Source organism: Mobula hypostoma, chromosome 16, assembly GCF_963921235.1.
Source record: "Mobula hypostoma chromosome 16, sMobHyp1.1, whole genome shotgun sequence".
Lineage (NCBI taxonomy): Eukaryota > Metazoa > Chordata > Chondrichthyes > Myliobatiformes > Myliobatidae > Mobula > Mobula hypostoma.
The window spans coordinates 34,092,709-34,109,257 of NC_086112.1; the positions used below are offsets into that span (position 1 = coordinate 34,092,709).

The 16,549-nt window shown below is 40.2% G+C and overlaps 1 protein-coding gene across 2 annotated transcripts in view; it reads left to right on the plus strand.

Annotated features, from left to right (window-relative positions):
• Window positions 1-1,278: 1,278 nt before the first annotated feature.
• The window catches only part of LOC134357321 (GRAM domain-containing protein 2B), a 61,943-nt gene continuing 46,672 nt past the window's right edge, over window positions 1,279-16,549 (plus strand). Inside the window, exon 1 of one of the 2 annotated variants that reach the window (XM_063068733.1) lies at window positions 1,279-1,811. In XM_063068733.1, the coding sequence (XP_062924803.1) occupies window positions 1,720-1,811 (92 nt within the window). In that variant the 5' untranslated portion in view covers window positions 1,279-1,719. Of the gene's footprint in view, window positions 1,812-13,749; window positions 16,061-16,549 lie in introns of those variants that run through there. The other variant, XM_063068732.1, reaches the window with a different exon arrangement.

Below are 16,549 nucleotides of genomic sequence, written 5' to 3' on the forward strand. Positions count from 1 at the left end.
TATAAACAAATGCACTCAGGAATAGATCAGAATCAACCTGGAACCAACCTGAGGTTTTTAATCCTGAACCCTGTTTAATAAAGCCATCTGGTTTTCTTCACACCCACTCCCAGTCCCAAAGCAGGTGTCAAGTCGAAATAACTATCCCTTTCCCTCCGCAAATATTGCCTGACCTGCTGAGTTCCTCGAACACCTTGTTTCTAACTCCAGCTCCCAGCATCTGCAATCTCCTGTGTCACCAGTTCCCTGGACCTGGTCTGTAATGACAGGAGTCATCTTCTTTCAAATCATAACCAATATCAGAAATGGAACTGAAAATGTTAATTTATGTATTATAATTTGTACATTTTATGCTCATCCAAATGAGATATATATTTTACTGGGAAATGAATCAGCTTTGATTTCAGACACCTAGATTAATAAATGTTCTTAAAAAAATGTACGAGCAGAGCAATGTCACTTAGATAGCCTTCATTTAATCAGCGGTACATCTTTGATGTTACTCAAACCACACATTCAAAGGTTTCTGACTGAAAATAACTAATTTTGTCAAACTTTACACAATTGCCCTACACTAGAACATACTTGAGGATTACTCCAGTACTGGGGTTTCCACCCTTTATTATAGCATGAACCCCATTAATCAAGGGGTCCGTGGACCCCAGGTTGGGAACCCTAGCTCCAGTGTAAACATCAAAGTTTTATAATACACAACCTTCAACAATCAGGGTCAAGTGTGATGAAAGCCTATAATGGAAACAGGCAGAAAAGTTTAAGACCATCCTACGAATTCAAATAAATATTCCCGTGAGAGGACAGACAGCACTATTGATACAGGAATCTGGAGCAAAAAGAAGCAACCTTTCTGAGAAACTCAGCGGGTAGAGTAGCATCTGTAGGAAGAAAGCAACTGTTACGTTTGGGGTCGATATGCTTACATCAGTTCTTCCAGCAGTTTCCATACAGGCCCTCCCCAAATGCTCAACTTATAAACTCAAGTCCATGGGAATGAGCTCCTACCAATAGTTTTCAAGTCAGAAGTCCGTCATTATGAAAGAAAACACGAAGAGAGGATTAAATACCCTTCAGCGCCCAACTTTACGGAGGCTTAATGAAAAGCGAAAACCGTCATTCAAATATAGGAGTTTACGTTTGAATTCGGCCTCTGTGAAGTTCCAGCAGTAAAAGGTTTGCTTTTAATAGTGTGCGTCACTTGACATCTTATAATCAACTGCAATGGAGTTGTAACTAAACATTAAATATATCACTTGCCGTATTGATTGTCGTGAGACTGGAGTGTTTTGCGCATATCCTGTGCGCACGGAAAACTACCGATGGTTGTGTTTACAATTCGATAAGGGCTCCGTGCAGGAGGAAGGCACTGAGGTAATGCTCAGTCTCTGCAGGTGTTCCTCCTGAGAGATTCGCGGGTTGCTCAGGAAAAATACGGCATAAAGTTTCCACTAGTGGTCAGAGAAAACTCGCAACTGCTGCTTTTACGACGAAGTTTTCCTTGGAGTTTGTTGAGCAGTTTATTTTTCATTGGCTTTTACTTAAGGAAGGCTGCCTTCAGCTTTTGGGCTGGGCCCGGTGGTACGGGTTCAAGGAAGTCTGCGTCTGCCAGAAACGCAGAGCCTTCCCTATCTCACTTTACTCACGTTCAGAGAATCTCATCCTTTGCTGAAGATAACTTGATGGGAGTTTAATAAATCAGTCTCAATGACTGAACAAAGCCTAAATTCTATAACTGAGGATGAACAGAAGACTACAAGAACTCATAATAAAAAAGATTCTAAAAATGTTTATCTTAAGTAAGTATCATTTTTACTCCAACACATATGATTTTTGGATGTTGTTACTGAGGTCTAAATTGTGTATCCACAAACATCTGATTTTGCATCTTGGTATTCTGTTTCAGCCTAAGGTTTGTAATGTGTACGGTGTGCAGTCAGCTGTGTATTTAAGTGAATATTTTGAAATAGTGATTTGTGTTCATAAATCAAAGTCAAGTTTATTGTCATATTATTAGGTTCCTAATAAGGAGTCACTCAACTTCAGTTGTCCCGTCACTGAACTGTTCTGACAAACATAGACACAGTTTCAAGGACTCTTCATCTTTTGTTCTTGATATTTATTGTTTGTTTATTTATTGTTATTTTCTCTTTTGTATTTACACAGTTTGTTGTCCTTTTTCTCATTGGTTGTTTGTCCTGTTGGGTGCAGTCCTTCATTGATTCTATTGTGTTTCTTGGATTTACTGTGTATGCCCGCAAGGAAATGGATCTCAGGGTTTTATATGGTGACATATATGTACTTTGATAATAAATTTACTTTGAACTTTAAGGTACTATTCACTCACAGCTTTTCCAAAGAAATATTGTTATTCAAGATGTCCTTGAAGTCCTCAAATTGGAACTTCTCTAGTCCAGAAACCGCAGACTGGTGAACATTGTCAGGCCCAGTCTGACCTCTGGGCTGGAGTTTAAATTTAAGCCATCCTCCAGCCTTTGACTTGGTTGTAATGGGTTTTAGTCTGTTACTATAACAAGGACTAAATATGTTGTAACACTCGATGACAGTCATGGTGACCACATCTGCTGCTGTGAAATGTGGGTGTATTATTGGTTGACACTATTATGTAATTGCATGATACACGGGTATATTAAGGATGAGTGCATTTCTGTCTGATACTAACAGCACTTTCAAAGAGCCTTCTTTAAAGATAGCAAATGACCTGACTCCAGGTTTTAATCTTGTTAGAGAGGGATCTGTGGAAGTGAACTTCAGGGAGTTTCAAATAAAGCTATTTTTTTTCAAAAATATTTTATTAATTTGCAAATACAATCCTAACTTGGTCACTATTCACAAGCAAAGCTTTATTCCATTTGCTTACAAGATTTATACCATTGGATGACATTCCTTGTATATATTCCAGACAGAAGTCTGAAAGGATATTGTATGTCCCTCTGTGTGAATAACAAGTAGACCTTGAACTGTGGCCTTTTCCTATAGGGCCTTTCTTATGGCTGCACCAAACTTGAAAGCATCTCTCAAGATTCAGTCCTATGCCTTTAGTACTGTATTTGCCACTCTGCAACATTAGATGTGGACAGCTTGCACTGGAAACCAATCAGATTTTGTGTGGATCAACGCGCATCATTCATTTAATTTTTGAGCATTCAGCCAAAGCTAATATTTGTCTCATTGCATGTCCTGGGTCATAGAGCACAGTCTCTTATTGTGTAGTTACATATTAACATAAATTATAACGTTTTTCTGATCTCCTTGGCAAACACGTGTTCCAGAAGGAAATTCAGTGAATTCCAGTTAGCTGGGATACGTCCGGACCAGTATATTTTGGCCCAATTACAGTAGCCGGTTTCTTTGAAATAGATTTTAACAACAAGCTAATATTTAACTGAGTAATAAATCATGCACTTAAATGAAGTACAGAACAAATTAGAACATTACTACAGTACTATAACTATGTATTAGTTCCTAATAGTTATCAACAGAGGAATTAGTTCAGTGAATGCTGCCATGTTCTTTTGCTTGTAAATGAACAAAATCTGCACAGGCACCTAATGCAAATAGTAGACTGCTTTCTTGTAGTGCTTTCAATGATTACATCCTTCAAATCTTCATTTTCATTGTAACGTTCAAGATGATTGTTAATACCTTCAAATTCTTCATAGTTTCTAACTTGTTGAAGTAGTGAAATTGTTTCATTTTCACTCTCCGCCTGTTCTGGTTATCTCCAACCCTGAATGCTTGAAACAGTAGTGAGCAAAACAGTTCTGAATTGCTTTAGGCACGCTTCTCGCTGTCATTGTTTTTTGCACACAAAAACACGTAACTGACACTATTTAAAAACTTCGCTCTAAGCATGGGGTGGCGTCAAACGTCCACACAAGTGCATGCAATTGATGCTAGTTATAAACCTGTCCCAATTAACTAGCATAGTGTCCCAAATATATGAAGGGAATCCCAGCTATTTTCTCAATTAGTTTTTGTTCTTTAAGAGTTGTCCCAAATAAGTGGGTGTCCCAATTAACTGGAATCCACTGTAATTGAGACCATAAGACATAGGAGCTGAATTAGGTAATAGTCATAGTCATACTTTAGTAATCCCGGGGGAAATTGGTTTTCGTTACAGATGCTCCATAAATAATAAATAGTAATAGAACCATAAATATTTAAATAGTAATATGCCTATACAGCCTATTGAGTCCACTCCGCCATTCCATCATGGCTGATCCTGGATCCTGTTCAACCCCATACACCTGCCCTTTCACCATATCGCTTGAAGCCCCGACCAATCAGGAATCTATCAACTTCTGCTTTGAATATATCCACGAAACTGTCCTCCACCACAGTCTGTGGCAGAGCATTCCACAGATTCGCCACTCGTTGGCTAAGATATTCCTTATTTCTGTTCTAAAAGATTGCCCTTTAATTTTGAGGCTGTGCCCTCTAGTTCCGGATACCCCCACCAGAGGAAACATCCTCTCCACATTCACCTTATCTACTTATTTCAACATTCGGTAAGTTTTAGAGATCTCCATGCAGTCTTCCATTAAGTACAGGCCCAAAACTGTCAAATGTTCCTCATATGTTAACCCCTTCAATCCTGAACTGTTGGTAATACTCCAAGTGTGGCCTGACTAGTGTTTTATAAAGCCTCAGTAATATCTCCTTGCTTTTATACTCCCTTGAAGTAAATGCCAACATTGTATTTGCCTTCTTTACCACAGACTCAGCCTGTGAATGAACCATCTGGGAGTCTTGCATGAGAACGCCTAAGTCCCTTTGCACCTCTGATGTTTGAATTTTCTCCTTATTTAGACAATAGTCTGCACTATTGTTCCTTTTACCAAAATGCATCATCATACATTTCCTAACACTGTATTCCATTCGTCACTTTTTTGCCCATTCTTCCAATTTGTCTAAGTCCTGCTGCAATCGCATAGCTTACTCAGCACTACCTACCTCTCCACCTATCTTCGTATCATCCGCAAACTTTGCCACAGACCCATCAATTCCAAAATCATTGACAAACAATGTCCCAAAACTGACCTCTGAGGAACACCTGTAGTCACTGGCAGCCAACCAGAAAAGTCCTCCTTTATTCCCACTTGCTGTCTCCTGCCTGTCAGCCATTTCTCTATCCATGCCAGCATATTTTCTGTAACACCATAGGATTTTATCTTGTTAAGCAGCCTCATGTGAGGCACCTTATCAAATGCCTTCTGAAAATACAAGTAAATGACATCCACTGCCTGTCTTTTGTCCACCCTGCTTGTTAATTTCTTGAAGAATTCTAACAGATTTGTCAGGCAATATTTCCCTTGACAGAAACCATGCTGACTTTAACTTATTTTATCATTAGTCTCCAAGTATCCCAAAACCTCATCCTTAATAATAGACTCCAACACTTCCCCAATCACTGAGGTTAGACTAACTGGTCTATAATTTCCTCCTTTGTCTTCCTCCCTTCATAAAGAATGGAGTGACATTTGCAATTATCCAGTCCTCCGGGACCATACTAGAATCAACTGATTCTTAAAAGATCATGACCAATGCATCCGTTATCTCTTCAGCAACCTCTTTCAGGACTCTGGGATGTAGTCCATCCAGCCCAGGTGACTTGAGACCTTTCAGTTTGCTCAGCACGTTTTCCTGTGTAATAGCAATGGCACTCACTCCTGCTCCCTGCCACTCGTGGACCTCTGGTATACAGCTAGTGTCCTCCACAGCAAAGACGGAAGCAAATGACTTATTAAGTTCATCTGCTATTTCTTTGTCCCCCATTACTACCTCATCAGAATCATTTTCCAGTGGTCCAATATCAACTCCCACCTTTTTATTCTTCATAAAACTGAAAAAAACTTTTAATATCCTGCTTTATATTATCAGCGTTTGCGTAGATATTTCATCTTTTCCCTTATAGGTTTTTTGTTGCTTTTTGTTGGATTTTAAAAGCTTCCCAATCACCCGACTTCCCACTCACTTTTGTGACCTTATATGCCCTTTCCTTGACTTTTATGCAGTCTTTAACTTCCCTTGTCAGCCACGGTTGCCTAGCCCTGCCATTTGAGAACTACTACTCCTGTGGACATGTCAATCCTGCGCCTTGTGAATTATTCCTGGAAACTTCAGCCACCTCCGTTCTGCCTTCTTTCCCACCAGTATCTTCCTCCAATCCACCTGGATAAGCTCCTCTTTTATGCCTCTGTAATTCCCTTTATTCCATTGCAATACTGATACATGTGACTTGTGCTTCTCCCTCTAAAATTGCAGTATGAATTCAATCATATTATGATCACTGCTTCCTAAGAGTTCCTTTACTTTAAGTTGACTAATAAGATCTTGGTTATTACACAACATCCAATCTAAGATAGCCTTTCCCCTTGTAGGCTCTAGAAAGCCATCTCATAGGCATTCAACAAATTCCCTCTTTTGCACCAACCTGATTTTCCCAATCCCCTTGCATATTGAAGTCCCCTATTACAATTGTGACTTTACTCTTATTACATGCCCTTTCCAGCTCCCTTTGCAATCTCAACCCCACATCTTGGCTACTATTTGGAGGCCTAAATATGATTCCCATGATGTTTTTTTTCCCACTCTTGCAGTTTCTTAACTCCACCTACAAAATTCAACATACTCTGACCCCGTGTCACCTCTTTCTAAAGATGTAATTCCATCTCTTGCCAATGGAGCCACACTAGCTGTATGCCAGAGGTCCGTGAGTGTCAGGGAGCAGGAGTGAGTACCATTGCTATTACAAAGGAAAAGGTGCTAGGCAAAAAAGATAAAGAAAAGCAATGTACTGCAGATGATGGAAATTAAGAAAAAAAAAATTCTGGCAGTAATTGAGTAAAACAGTTAATAGTTCAGATTGATGACCATTCGTCAGTTCTGATGAAATGGTGTCCTACTTTTTATTCCACCGTATTCTCAATCGCCCTTGTCATCCATGGAGCCCTGGCTTCTGTTGTGGAAGTGTGTTGACCCTGTCCTGTAATCTCCTTTAAGATCTCCCCATTTTTTTTTCTTGCCATTTTTATAGTCAATTTTTAGTTGCATTACACCTTGGCTGGATCCTTCTTTTATCTTGTTGGAGTTATCCCACTTCCAGTTTAAAGATTGTACTTTGGTTTTTTGTTGCATTTCTCCATTACCATTCTAAACTTGAGCATATGATGATCACTGCCGTCCAAGTGATTTCTCGTGTGCACTCGGCCAACCTTATTCCCTAATAGCAGAATCTGCAATGCCTGCTTAGCTGGACCAAGAACATGTTGGTGAGGACAGTCTCCTGAACACATTTCGGAAATTCCTTCTCATCCTTTCCCTTCACTCTGATGATATTCCAATCAAAATTTCGATAATTATAATCTCTAAAATTGCCACTCTATAATTCTCCTTTTTCTTCCTTAATTTCTCCAAGCTGTGATATAACCATGATCTAAATGTTAGCTGAAAACCCTGACACCATAATGTCTAATGACTTCCCCTTTTCTCCCCCATCCCACTGTGAGCCAACTCCATCGCATTAGGCTCTGACCACCCGATTGAGACTATCATTTTGATCTTCTAAATTCTTAAGATTAGCTAAAGATGCAGGTTTGCCTTATTTGTCACATGCATATTGACACATGCAGTGAAGTGCATTATTTGGATCAAATCAAGTCAGCGAGGATTGAGTTGGGGGAGTGTTGCCGCTCTTCCAGCACCAGCAAAGCCTGCTCACAACGTACTAACCCTAACCATATGGCTTTGGCATGTGGGAGAAAATCTGAGCCCCCAGAAGAAGCCCACGCAATAACGGGGCAAATGTACAAACTCCTTTCAGTGGTGGTAATTGAACCCCAGTCTTCAAGCTGGCACTGTGAAGAGCTGTGATAACTACTACACCACTGTGCCAACCCTTTTGTGATGTATGGACAGCAGCTGACGGTTACATTTCAAATGTGCCTGAAATTAGATAAAAAGGTACATAAAAACTTGTATGATTACATTTACAAGTGCTTTTAAGTTTAAAACTCTACCTCAAAATGTATTTCTCAAAGATCACAATACTTTTTCTTAGAACTCATTGTGAATAGCTTTATTTACACTGGTACAGAAGTTTTTTACATACCTCATTTTATCTTGAATAGCAAGGGAATTTGTTTATATTAGATGTGGCTTTACACAATACCAAGTACTGATCGAAGGTTAAGTAAATTTTCTGAGTCAATGTTATGATTGCTTACTAAGTTGTTTATTTAGGAACAAAGGAAAAAATGTGATTGTGGCATATGGAACTGCACATGTTGTTTGGCAGGGGGAAAAGCTTCAATTAAGATTTCATTTAGGACCTTTTCACAAAATGAGAAACATGAAAACACTGGGTACGGACATGTAGGTTTTCATTGTCACTGGGTTGTAGGTAGCATCTAACTACACTGTTTCAGTGGTGGTGGCATCCGTTAGTCTCGCGAGACCATGGATCTGCGCCTGGAAGGTCTTGCTTCAGTCTGTGTTAGAGCAGCATCTGTTGTGGCTGTTTCACTGTTTCAGTAGTTCTTTAATTACATAAACCAGGATGATTCAACAAGATCTACTGGCACTTTTGACAATTACTGGAAATACCAACTTTGCCAATGATGCCCACATTCAGGCAATTAATCAAAAAAATGTGTAGATTAAAATTCTAAGAAACTAACAAATCCACTACTGTACAAGTTTAAAACCCCACTAAGGCGACAGTGGGCCTAGAGAACAGAATCAACAGTCGTGGCAAACCATAACAATGATAAAATGGTTCAGGTTCTACCACTGTTCATTGGCCTAGAGAAGATCTAACTTGTGAAGGAATTTGTAAAAAAAAATTGACTACATTCTTTTAACATTATTACATCTTTTCAAGAAGTTGAATAAATATTTTAAAAGGCACACATAATATTACATATATTTTTGAAGTTATTCTTGCCATTGCAAAGAACTACTTCTTGTGTATATAAAATGCAGGTATAAAAATATTTATTATTAACCATGAAGTCATCTTATGAGCTAGGGTTAAGGTTGTGTGGTCATCTTTAAAATTTCAGTAAATGGATTCTACATATTGGTTAAAACTAAGCTTGTATACTGTATTTTCTGGATGACCTTTAAAAAAAATTATAGAGAGATGCAGTGCAGAACAGGCCCCTTGATCCATTTGTCCATGCCAAACATCAAACACCTACTTACACAAATCCTGCATTAATTCCATTTGCTAAATCTCCCCACATTCTTACTGTCTCCCCCTGATTATAGTTTATAGTGACCTGATACTGTATCTTGGAATGTGGGAGACACCCAGAGGGAACCCATGGGATCACAGAGAGGGTAGGTACCTCTGGTGCTGTGAGGCAGCAGCTCTTCTAGCTGTACAACTGTGTCACACATGTTAAGCAACCATTAAAATGTCAATATAAATTATGGTCAGCTGCACTTGCTTTTTTTGTTTATTTGCCATTTTGGGTGAACCTGAGTTTACATAGACATAGTATTCAAAACATGTCCCAAAGTCATTTCCCAATCTTTGAATTGTGAACACTGTCACTAGGTACTGATAAGGTCTTGTTGATGCAACAACAGTCCGATTGAGGCACTGTTGTTCTAATAGATATTCTGCCAAGAACCTCAGCTGATCTCATAACAATTACAAACACTCTTTATACTTAAAAGGAAAACTGCCTTAGTTTGTGAATCAAGTTGAATCTAGAAGTATCCCCATTATCAAAGACTATTGGAGTGGGATACACAATGCCCTACAAGACATTTTTAAGAAATACCCTTAGAAAGTAAGACCATATATTTTGGGTATGTACCTCAAGAATGATTGAAAAGAGATAAATATTTAATGAATATACTGCTGGTGGCTGGTAAAAAGACTCTTACCAGGAAATGGTTATCACAGGGGAGCCCAACTTTAAACGCATGAATGGAAATTACAAAGGACATTTACAAAATGGAGAAGATAACAGCATCTGTTAATCATAAGTTGGAACAATTTGATTTGTACTGGGAAAAATGATTCAACTACATAACACCTCATAGGCTTGATTTTATTCTCACAAATCATGTATGAACATGTTGTAAAAAAATCACTCCCCACTTGTACATAGTTTTCTCCTTTTGCTTGTTCTTTCTTTCCTCTCTTCTATAGGTATATACCTCAGATAAATATTATGTGGAGATTTGTGGCAAATATGACTATATGATATATATGTACAATATCCGAAATGCATCTTATGGAAATGTTTGTTTGATGATGAGCTTCAATAAAAAATAAATTACAAAAAAAAAGAAATGACTTTTACAATACGCAATTGCCAAAGCGCAGCAAGTATGGTTTGATGACCTTTAGTCATCTGTCCTTAGCACATCAGCGGTGCCAAAGAAAATCCTTGTTCAATAGCGCAAACATGAGAAAATCTGCAGATGCTGGAAATTCAAACAACACACACAAAATGCTGGTGGAATGCAGCAGGCCAGGCAGCATCTATAGGAGGAAGTACAGTTGACGTTTTGGGTCGAGACGAAGGCGAATTCCACTAGCATTTTTTGTGTGTTCCTTGTGCAGTAGGCTTGTTCAAAGTAATTACACTGAAGTTGTCTTTGGCCTTTCTCCAGAGATCTGGTTTATGGCTTCTTCAGCAATACACTGATTTGGTAATACTGTGAGATCCGATGTTAATAGTTGTAGGGTTGTAATCACTAGTACCAGAAAACATTGTAGTACTTATATGTATAAAACTCTGTTCCTGAGGCTTTTCCTCATTGTGAAATAGTATTTGACCAGACGTAGCTTAAGTTGACTTGATAAAGCCTAGAGAACTGGAATTGAGGAGAGTTCTCTTCACAGATTGAAGTCATATCTACAATAAAAGATGTTGGTTTTGGTTATTAGAAGCCAGACTTTTTGTATTCCTGGATATCACTACAAAGTACTCCACTAAGCATTGTCGTATATGTGGTGCTTTACCATTCACCTTCCCTTTGTCAGCTATTAAGGCTGATTTATACTTCTGCGTCAACTTGACGCCGTAACCTATGCAAGTGACCTACACACGTTGTGAGCATTTACACTTGTGCGTTGGTGTATCTGCGTCGCTCTGCAATTCGGGCACGTCACACATGTGCACACTCCTGCCTGCGCAAGGCTTCATGGTCATGGTAGTCTTTCTCGGGGTAAACAAGTTTAAAGCGAGCGTCTTTTTTCGTAAAAGCGAAATGTCCTCCATAATTTCGAAGGTCTCTAAAGCTTTATGGAAAGCATTGCAGACAGAGTTCCTTCCCTGCCCTTCAGTCACCCAATGGGAAGCTACTGCAGCGTAGGAGGAAATGCAATGCTACCAAGCGGACCAATCACAGCTGTTGTGGTCTGCGTTACCACGACACGTAGTTACATTTTGGGAGAGGTGCGCGTCAGGCTACAGCGTAGGCTCTGCGTAGGGTTCGTGGCTACGCCGTACCTACAGCATTGAGTTGACGCAGAAGTATAAATGAGCCTTTAGAGCCGGTGATTATTGCAGATTATACAATGGTCAGTTTCCTTCACATTTTCAGATAAGAAACAGTCCCTGCCTGCATACAATAGGCTTGTAATCGGCGATAGCATACATGCCAGTGACAGCAGTTGCCAATAGGACAGTGTGTAACCATCTGCCTTTCAACTTCCATGCCATTCCCTGATCTTCACACAAATACTGTGACTCTGACCAGAGAGGTAGCGGATTATTCTGTGGGGAGTGAATCCCCAGTTGACATATGACTTCTTATGAGCGCTTTGAGGACTGACATACTGTTCATTTGCCTGGATGGGTCCAACTACAACCGCACATTTGCTGTCACCATCCCGTTGCAATGTGTGCAATCTACAAAATGCTCTACAAAAGCACAAATCCACAACCTCTGCTATTTAGGGCCTGGGTGATTGGGTGAAAACTCAATTGCTTAATTTTCAGGGTTCTGAACCAAGAACTGTGAAGTGGAGAAAAATTTAATACCATGCTTGCTCTGTACGATTTTGATGGGCAGAATGGGTTCCTGTGCTGTAAATTCCCGTGAGGCAGGAAGCAGACAGTTTAGAATATTGCCATTAAGAAAGTTCCCTGAAATCTTCATATTTAAAATGTACTCTTATACTAGCAGCATTAGAGACCATCTTCACCATACAAGAAACAGTTGAAGAAGGAAGTCTGCAGCCCCTCCTGAAGGACCATTTGATGTTTGGTGTTTAAGTGTGTATCATGCCAGTGATGCTCCCATCACTTGTGCCCAATCCCGTAAGACTTGACCCATACACTGTATATGACATTCATAGCACATTGAATGTTTGCTCCTGAAAAGTAACATGTATGGCAATAAGCAACTGATCAGATAATTTTCAGTCTCTCATTGGTACAGTCAGAAGTGCCCATTTGCTTCAAAGGGGCAACAAACATACCAGTTCCCAGTGAAAACAGGGTGAGCTGCCTTAACAATTATCATCCAGTAACACTCACATCTACAGCGATGAAATGCTTGGAGAGGTTGGTTATGGCTAGAATTAACTCCTGTCTCAGCAAGGACCTGGACCCACTGCAGTTTGCCTATCATCACAATAGGTCTACAGCAGATGCGATCTCATTGGATCTTCATGTGTCAGAATGCTATCTATTTCCTACAGCTCAGTGTTTAAAATAACCATTCCCACACTTCTGATCGAAAAGCTCCAAACCTAGGCCTTTGTACCTTCCTCTAAAAATGGATCCTCTTCTTTTTCACTGGAAGACCACAGTCTGTGTGGATTGGAAATAACATCTCCACCTCACTGACAATCAATACTGGTGCACCTCAAGGATGTGTGCTCAGCCCACTGTTCTACTCTATACACCCATGACAGCGTGGCTGGGCACAGCTGAAATGCCATCTATAAATTTGATGCCAACGCAACTATTGTTGGAAGAATTTCCGATGGTGATGAGAAGGCACACAGGAGCAAGATATATCAGCTAGTTGAGTGGTGTCGCAACAACTTTGCACTCCATATCAGTAAGACCAAAGAACTGATTTTGGACTTCAAAAAGTGTAAGATGAGGGAACACACACCAGTTCTCATAGAGGGATCAAAAGTGTAAAGGGTGAGCAATTTCAGGTTCCTGGGTGTCAACATCTCTAAGGATCTGTTCTGTGTCTAACATATCAATACATTTACAAAGAAGGCATGACAGTGCCTATATTTAATTGAGATTTTGTATGTCACCAAAGAAACTCTCAAATTTCTACAGATGTACCATGGAGAGCATTATAGCTGGCTGCATCACAGTCTGGTATGGAAGGAGGGGCTGCTGCATAGGATCAGAAGCTGCAAAAAGTCCTGACCTTGGCCAGCTCCATCATGGGCACCAGCCTCCATAGCATCCAGGACATCAAGGAGCGATGCCTCAGAAGGGTGGCATCCATCATTAAGGCCATCACCCAACACATGCCCTCTTCTCATTGTGACCATCAGGGAGGAGGTACAGGAGCCTGAATAATATTAAATCTGAGTTAATTTTGTAAAATTAATTTTGGCATAAAAGGCTGACTTGGGTGAACTCTTGGTAAGCGGTTTAAATTTGATAATTCCAGACACTGAGTCACTTTGTAGTTTTGCACAAACGGAAGCCAATCCTTCAGCAGACAAACTGGTTTAAATATACAAATCAAGTTTATTGTCATATGCACAAGTACAGTGAGGTTTCCAGATACAATGAAAAACTTGCAACATGGAGATTTGGATGACACAGTTTATGTACAATTTAACACTGTATGCAAAAACAAAGTGTTAATACATAATTAAAAACATGTCCACAGTTGTGCAAGTGGTGGTCTGTGGTGTTCTGTTGTTGAAGTAGGATTGGGATTGTGCAGGTCATTTCAAAACTCTGATGGTTGTGGAAAGTAGCTGTTCCTGAAACTGATGGTGTTACACTTCAGGCTGTTGCACCTCTTACCTGATGGTAGCAGTAGATACAAGACTATAAGATATAGGAGCAGAATTAGACAACTTGGCCCATTGTAGCCACTCCACAATTTCATCATGGCTGATCCAATTTTCCTCTCTGCCTCAGTCTCCTGCCTTCTCCCCGTATCAAGAATCTATCAACCTCTGCCTTGAATATACATAAACACTTGGCCTCCACCACTGCTTGTGGAAAAGAATTCCACAGATCCACCATTCTCTGGCTAAAGAAATTCCTCCTCATCTCCATTCAAGAAGGACCCCCCTCTATTCTGAGGCTGTGTCCTCTGATCTTAGAGTCTCCCACTATAGGAAACATCCTCTCCATATCCACTCTATAAGGGCATTAATTCTATTTGGAAAATATATTTTTAAAAAATTGAATGCAACGATTTCTTATAAAAATCCCAATAAACTATTTGTACTTTGAGGAGAAATGGTTTGTCAACTAAAACACTCAAACTTCTACAAATGTGCAATGGAGAGCATTCTGACTGGCTGCATCACTCTTTGGTATGGGGTGGGCTACTTCACAATATCAAAGACAGTTGCAGAAACTTGTAAAATTAGTCAGCCTCCATAGTATCCAAGACATCTTCAAGGAGTGGTGCTGTAGGAAGGCAGTGTCCATTATTAAGGATCCCTACCACCCAGGATATGCCCTCTTCACACTGTTACCCTCGGGAAGGAGGCACAGAAGCCTAAAGGTGCACACTCAGCAATTCAGAAACAGCTTCTTCCCCTCTGCCAACCAATTTCTAAATGGACATTGAACCCATGAACACTACCTCACTAATTTTTATTCTTTTTGCACTACAGTACTTATCTTAACTTCACCATTTGATAGACATATGCATACTGAATGTAATCCAGTTTTATATTTCTATCTATTTATCATTTGTTTCATTGTACTGCTGCTGCAAAGTTAACACATTTCATGACATATGCCAGTGATATTAAATCTGATTCTGTACTACTTGAATGTAAACACAAGTTGTTTTTAATGACTCCTGTGCCTAACTCTGAGAGGAAAAGAACTGTATTGTTGTTTAAGCATGTGTAGAGTATTAATTTTAGTCCAGGTGGTCAAAATACCCATTTAAAAAAAATTCCTCTTTTTCCTCACGACCCTTACAAAATATATAGACATGATTAAAGGTGATGCTAAATATTTTTTGGTTCCCCCACCCCCACGATGATTGAAAGTCTCCTTTCACACGCACAAAATGCTGTAGGGTCTCAGCGGCTCATCAGTAGAGGAAAATAAACAGTCCACGTTTCGGGCCCGTGTTGGAATGTGTTCAAATCCCACTTCCAACGTTACTGCATAATAATGAGGGAATACCTCAATTCGAGATTAGATGTTAATCCAAGGCCCTTCTGGCCTTCGATGGAAGATCCCACCACTAACCATGGTCCATGGTTTATTTACTCTTTAGCTGGTTCGGCATTGCACTGCGGGCCGAAGGGCCTGTTCCTTGCTATACAGTTCTATCTATCTAATCACTGCCAAAGAGCAGAACTATTCCTTGGGTCCCGGTCTACATTTGTCTTTCAGCTCGCTGTCATTGCCATAAATCTGCAGTCTGTGGGAGCTGCTTGTGTACTAATTGGCTGCCATTTTCCACGTGAGGAAACGTCCAAACAGTTTCGACTTCAAAAGAATTTCGTCGATGTAGGATACTTTTTCCGAGGTCAGAGCAGCATCAAGGTCAGGAAATAAGTGTATCTGAGATTACTGCCGAAGTGCTGCGATCGGAATAAGAACTTGGAGTTATCCCAGGCGGGAAATGCTGCTCTTTATGTTTTGTCCGAGAGTTTTTCCGTGACTTGATGTGGCGTGAGAACTTGCATTAGTTCCACCTCGTGTTGCTACTTCCCTCATCCTCTCGCAACCCGGACTGCGGATCAGCTGGTCTCAAGTTTCAACTCCGATGTGATGCAACAGAGCCTGATATGCAGACGGAAGTCGGCTGAAATTTTAAAACTTGCTTCCAAAAGCCCTCGGATCGGAGAAACTTCAATGAACGCGGGGAGGTGGGTGGGAGCGCGTCGTTTACTCTTGCTCGCAATGAAAAGTTTTTGAAAGGTCCGACTTGTTCCGGTGTGTGGAGCCGGGCCTTTCAGTTTGCGTGTCGCGAATTCAGCTGAAGCCGGGTAGCCGCCTCGGCGCATCTCCGCGGGTGAGAGAAGGTAGCTTCTGTGTACGCTTTAAAGGAAGCAATTGAGTTTCGCGCCAGCTGGTTAAAGTTAGTTGTCGTGCTTTTGAATTAAAATTAAGTAATTTGCTGAAGTTGTAGCGTCCGCGTGCACTTTTAGAGAAGCTACTTAGAAATTGAGCGGTTGGTAATTGCGTTTCTGAACAACTTTTACATTGGCTTAAGTTTTGATTTTTTTTTCTCTCGTAACTCACTCCCCCATCCACACACACACACACATCAATATTGTGAAATATTTCTGTAAACATCAGATATTAGGAGCACATCTTCAAAATGGAGCTGTCATTTGATTGAATGACAATTGCCA